Raw genomic sequence first — 6,106 nt, forward strand, 5'->3', positions numbered from 1 at the left:
ATAAAATGCAGTATTCACAATAAAACTTCTGTTTCCATCATTCTCTTCAGATAAAATGCACAAGGAAATAGAAGATGTCATAGGTTCTGCTCACTCAATCTGCTATCAAGATAAGAAGACACTGCCCTACACCAATGCTGTGATTCATGAAATACTGCGCTTTAAATACATCAGTTTTGGGGGGTTCCCTAGGCAATGTACAAAGGATTTGAAGCTGCGTGGTTTTCTCATTCCCAAGGTATAACAGTGTGATACAGCTGCACTCCTGTAGCCCAAGAGCAAAGAGCAGCAGAAGGTTTAATATTGAGAGATGCAGCCAGCCATACAGGAACTTCCTGTCTAGTCAAAAATCTGAAGGGCAAGAGCAGGAGCTCCATCTGCAGACATGTTTCACCATCAGCAAGTGCCATTCCATGGGGCAATTGTGGCAGGGGAGGAGCATGTAGTGACCAGAAGTCTCAGCCTGGTTGTGAGCTTCCATTTTAAAAGAGATGGGGGAAAGTCCCCTTGTGTTCCTGCCTGTACAGAAAGTTTTTACAGTGATGAATACAAAGCCACCCACCAAAATAATAATAATAATAATTCAGATCAGTCTCTGCAATGATTAGTCATGGGATAGTGTGGAACAATAAAAAAAAAGTATTCATGTGAATGCATTCCAAGTCACTTGTTTCTTATTTGCAGGGGACTATTATTGTTCCCGATCTGCGCTCTGTTCTTCTTGATCCAACACGATGGGAGACACCTGCAAAGTTCAACCCAAATCATTTTTTGGACAAGAATGGACAATTTGTGAACAGAGAAGAATATCTCCCATTTGGTGCAGGTAAACACAGAAGACCAAGCTATGTTGTGATCTGTAGATGTGCTTACTGGTCTGCTTCCAGGAAATGACATCAGCAGCAGCACAGGAGGGAGTGGGCCAGAGCAGAAGGAGCATCTTTCTAGCTGGAGTGGCACTGCTGGTCAGCAGAATGGGGCAGGGCACTGGCAAGTTAAGGGGATCTCTAGGTTGGTGGTTTGGGAACCACACATGCACATACACTTATGTGGTCTCCTTCTGCACCTCCCTACATTTGCCACCCCTGCCCTGTCCCTGAGAGAGGCAGCACAGCAAGCACCAGGATAGTGCTGTTCCCTGTCACACTGCAAGCCACCCAACTTCTCTTCAGGCAGCAATGCTAGTTCCTACCAAGGTGAAGTAAGCCTGGCAGGAGAGTTTGCTCCATGGTCTTAACCCCTTTCTGCATTGCTGATTTGGGCAGTTGACCAAAGTTTTCCTTTCATTTTTTAAAATCAAGTTTTATTAAAAAGCTTTATACATAAGACACAATAAAAACCATACTAATCTAAAAGGGAAAATAGAAAAAAGATTAGGAAAGAAAAAATAGAAAATAAATAAAGGAAATTACAGAGTCCTCTATCAAAATTAAATCTTCACCCTTATTCTGCACACAGAAAAGTGAGCCCTCCCAGTTCTCACTGGGAGCTAGACCCTCTTACACTGGCTTCTAGCCCTGGGAGATGCTCTCTGCCCTGCCCCTCCCACAGGACCCTTCATCTTCAATCCATCCTCTTCCTGAATGTATCTTCCTTGATATGAGATTGGGAACTTCAAATTACAGAACAAAACATAAGTATAGCAAGAAGAAAGGAAGGTTAGCACTGACCAGGCTAGAAAACTGACAGCAGCCTTGATGTTTTCCCTATCCTAACTATGTCTATTTTGCCAAAGTGTTATGCAGAATGCTTATAGCTACAAAGCAATAAACATGGGAAAGTAAATTATTGCTCACTTACTGCCTTCTTCTTGTCTCCTCCTCAGGGTCTCGCGTATGTTTGGGAATGCAGATGGCAAAGATCGAAATATTCATCTTCCTGACCAGCCTGCTGAGGGCATTCAGTTTTCAGTTGCCAGAAGGAGGAGGAGGAGTTTGGATTTGATATCCCGCCTTTCACTCCCTTTAAGGAGTCTCAAAGCGGCTAACATTCTCCTTTCCCTTCCTCCCCCACAACAAACACTCTGTGAGGTGAGTGGGGCTGAGAGACTTCAAAGAAGTGTGACTGGCCCAAGGTCACCCAGCAGCTGCATGTGGAGGAGCGGAGACGCGAACCCGGTTCCCCAGATTACGTGACTACCACTCATAACCACTACACCACACTGGCTCAAAGGAGTCAAAGAGCTCAATCAAGAGGCTATAATAGGGATTATAGCACATCCCCATCCGTATAAACTCTGTGCTGTTCCCCGTTGCAACACATAAGAAAATAGGAAAATATTAGGGGCTGCACCCCTGCTTCCCTGCACTCGGTGACCCCTTGGCCACTCCTGACACATGAACTCCCTAGCATTTCCCCTTCCCTTCCCATCTCATCCCATGCAACTACTGAGGTCTCTTTTCACCTTCAGAGCTCCATTTCTGAAGCCAATTCTCTCTTATTTTCTGCAGCTCTGCTTTGCATCCATTTTCCCCTTCACCCCATCTCTTCCTTTTCTTCAGGTCCTTTCATGCCCCTGCTTTCATCTTCATCACTCTCCAAATGCCTCCTTACTCAGTGGCGTAGCGTGGGGGGTGCAGGGGGGCCCGGCCGCACCGGGCGCAACATCTGGGGGTTAGGGTTAGGGGGCGCAAATCCACAGGTTAGAGGGCGCAAATTACTTGCCTTGCCCCAGGTGCTGACAATCCACGCTTCGCCACTGTCCTTACTCCCTCCTTTTTGACAACTTCCTTTGCATCCCCATTCTTACTCTTGCTCCCTTTTCTCCTCCCCTCCCCTTCCTTTTCTCAAATCTCCCTTACACACACATTCCCACACCTCCTCCTTCTCCCTCTTCTGCAGCCCCCTTCTAACACCCCCCATGCTATGTTATTGTATCTTGAAGATGAGTAAACTCCTAAGAGCAAGGCTATCAGCTTCTCCATTTGAAAAATGTTAAGTTTCTTTGATGGATACTGTACATGTGTGCTTGTTAATAAAATATCTCTCTAAATCACTACATTGAACCCAGAACCCAGAACGCGGACCACGCAAGGTATCAGTAGTGAAATAGGTTGTGTGGAGGCACTATGCAATATTTGAAGGCTTCACATCCTTTATCACAGTTAAGGAATGGAAGGGGGAGAAGTTTGAAACAGACGTTCCCCTGACTTGCACTAGCCTTTCCTTCAATGGCAGAAGTTTGAGTAAAATGGAGATGGTGGAAAACTGAGATAACTGTGGCTTTAGGAATAATGGAGGGATGGAGGAACACTGAGCAATTGGTGTGTTTGTATGTGCATGTGTGTTTGTATATATAACATTTTAACAAGGAGAAACAGCAGAGATGGGTACGGAAGCAACCACCCAAAAGCTAAGAAAACAGAAGAATAAAATGGAAAGTGGAATTAAAGAGGACAAAGAGACTTTGGAAAACAATATGGATGAAGGACTGCCAGAACAGAAGGATGAAATGGTGGAGCTGGAGGCAACAGATGGTGTAATGAAGAAGTCCTTCACAAAAGGTGACTAGAGGACTGAAACAGCCAAATGGCAGTGTTGTGATGTTGGAGGAGTGGAAGGAAGCCACAGATGAAGGGATGAAGAGACACCCTAAGCTGGCAGAGATAGAGTTGGGAGAGAATAATCATAATCATAATCATAATCATAATCATAATCATGATCATGATCATGATCATGATCATGATCATGATCATGATCATGATCATAATCATAATCATAATCAAAATAAATAATAATAAATTTTATTTATATCCCGCCCTCCCCAGCCGAGGGGGTGGCATTATTAATCCGGGAAGATTGTTCTTTCAGGGCTCTACCATCGCCATCGATCCCCGGCATTGAATGTGTTGGCTTAGTGTGGGGCTCCGAGGAGAGCTTGGCTGTCTGGCTGGTGTACCGGCCACCTAGCGCACCAGCAGCCAACCTGTCAGGCCTACTGGAGGCAGTGGCCAGCTGGGCCATGGAGTTCCCTAACCTATTGATATTGGGGGACTTCAACATCCATGCTGATGCCACTCCCTCCTCATAGGCTCTGGACCTGGTGTCTTCCATGGCGACACTAGGGCTCTCCCAGTTTGTTTCGGGCCCACACATCAAGCAGGCCACACGCCAGATTTGATCTTTGGTGTAGGTATAGATGTGATCATGTCTCCTTCGATGAAGATGCCATGGTCTGATCACTACGCTCTGAAAGCCAGGACTGACTTTCCACCCCCACCCTGCTTGGGTGGCGAGCTGATCTGGGCTCGCCTGCAGAGGCTGATGGACCCTGATAGATTCCGCCAAGCCTTGCGGGACCTTGCTCCCCCTGGCGACTCATTAACTGAGCTTGTTGAGGGCTGGAATATCCAGCTCCTGGCAGCCATTGATGAGATCGCACCTAAGTGCCCTCTGCGACCCCGCTCTTAAAGAAAACATCATTAGATCCTTTAGATCTATCCAATTACCGCCCGGATTCGAATCTTCCGTTCCTGGGTAAGGTGATTGAGAGAGCGGTTGCTGAACAGCTTGATGGGTTTCTGGATGAAACATCAGCTCTGGATCCATTCTAATCCGGCTTCTGCACTCATCATGGGACCGAGGCAGCCAATGGAACTTCCCTGTATGAAGTTTACAATGCATTTAAGTGGGGAAGGATATCAGTAATAAAAATGAATGTGAAGTTACTTTCCAAAATGTATAAACTGTTGCTAGAATGGTATCCTAAAGATGAATAAATTAAATCAGTGATGATACAATAGACAAGAGATATTGGGCATAATATACCATTCTCATCTTGGGAAAAGTTATGGAGGGAAGATTTAAAATTCACAGCATGCTGTACATGGAAAACTTTGTGAGAATGATGTATCGTGGTATCTAACACCTACTAAATTAGCAAAAATGTATAGAACTGCTACAAATATTTGTTGGATATGTAAAGATAAAGAAGGCACCCTTCACCATACATGGTGACCTGCAAGATAACAAAAGCATTTTGGGAAATGATATATACCGTATTTTTTGCACCATAACACTCACTTTTTTCCTCCTAAAAAGTAAGGGGAAATGTCTGTGTGTGTTATGGAGGGAATGCCTACGGGTGGCATGCCTACAGATTTTCCTCCTCTAAAAACTACGTGCGTGTTATGGTCGGGTGCGTGTTATAGAGAGAAAAATACGGTAATGAGTTGAAAAAAATATTTTAAATAACCTTTGTGGAAAAACCCAGAAGCGTTTTTACTGGGAATCGAAGGTGCAGAAAGACCAAAGGAGCAGAAACGACTATGTATGCTACGACAGCAGTGCCGATACTTTTGGTTCTGAGGAGGAAAAAAGATAAAGTCCATACCAGAGAGGAATGGTTGATAAAAATGATGGACTACGCCAAAATGGCAAAAATGATCGGAAAGATTAGAAACCAGAAGGATAACTTTAATAAGGAATGGGGAAAATTTGTAAGTTCCCTTGGAGAACACTGTACACAATTAAAAACATTGGCAGCATTGTAACAACACTTGTAATGTAACAAGAACTATGGTAAGAATGGAATTTTAGGAAAAACTGGAGAACATTATATGATGCAATGAATGGAATCCATGGAATCTCAGCTCAGGGAAGTCCAAGGATTCAGAGAATCGTATATGTTTATGATTATGACTTTTATTTGAATGTGAATGTTAATTGTAAAACTGAACAATAATTTAAAAAATACAATGTGTTTAACTGAATCGCTTCTGTGATATGTATTGATCCAGCCCTGCTCTGGAGGGTAGGACTCAAATCAATGGCTTCATGTTACAAAAAAGAAGATTCAGAAATAAGCATATGGAAAAACTGACTGACAGTAAGCTTTTTGATGGTGGAATTGTCTCCCTTGGGAGTTTGTGGACTCTCCTCCTTGGAGGTATTTAAGCAGAAGTTGGATGGCCATGTGTCATGGATGTCTTTAGCTGAGATTCCAGCATTGGAGGGAGTTGGACTAGATGGCCCTCAGGGTCCCTTCCAACTCTACAATTCACTGGGACCCGGGGGAATGCCATGACATAGAACCAAATGTAGAGACCCACTGGGGTAAGCACAGCATGTAGGCAATTCGGATCATACATTGCTTTCAGAGAGTGAC

The 6,106-nt window shown here is 44.2% G+C and overlaps 1 protein-coding gene and 1 long non-coding RNA gene across 2 annotated transcripts in view; both read left to right on the forward strand.

Moving 5' to 3' along the window:
- The window catches only part of LOC308579619 (cytochrome P450 2J2-like), a 33,024-nt gene extending 30,475 nt beyond the window's left edge, over positions 1-2,549 (forward strand). Inside the window, exons 7-10 of the mRNA XM_081214196.1 lie at positions 51-238; positions 685-826; positions 1,826-1,932; positions 2,184-2,549. Coding sequence (XP_081070322.1) covers positions 51-238; positions 685-826; positions 1,826-1,932; positions 2,184-2,264 — 518 coding nt within the window. The 3' untranslated portion in view covers positions 2,265-2,549. The remainder of the gene's footprint in view (positions 1-50; positions 239-684; positions 827-1,825; positions 1,933-2,183) is intronic.
- Positions 1-3,616, forward strand: part of LOC308579620 — a 53,077-nt gene extending 49,461 nt beyond the window's left edge. The window contains exon 4 of the long non-coding RNA XR_014004562.1: positions 3,035-3,616. This is a non-coding gene — a long non-coding RNA (uncharacterized lncRNA). The remainder of the gene's footprint in view (positions 1-3,034) is intronic.
- Positions 3,617-6,106: the final 2,490 nt, after the last annotated feature.

The sequence above is a fragment of the Podarcis bocagei genome (genome assembly GCF_964188305.1).
Source record: "Podarcis bocagei genome assembly, contig: HAP1_SCAFFOLD_283, whole genome shotgun sequence".
Classification (NCBI taxonomy): domain Eukaryota; kingdom Metazoa; phylum Chordata; class Lepidosauria; order Squamata; family Lacertidae; genus Podarcis; species Podarcis bocagei.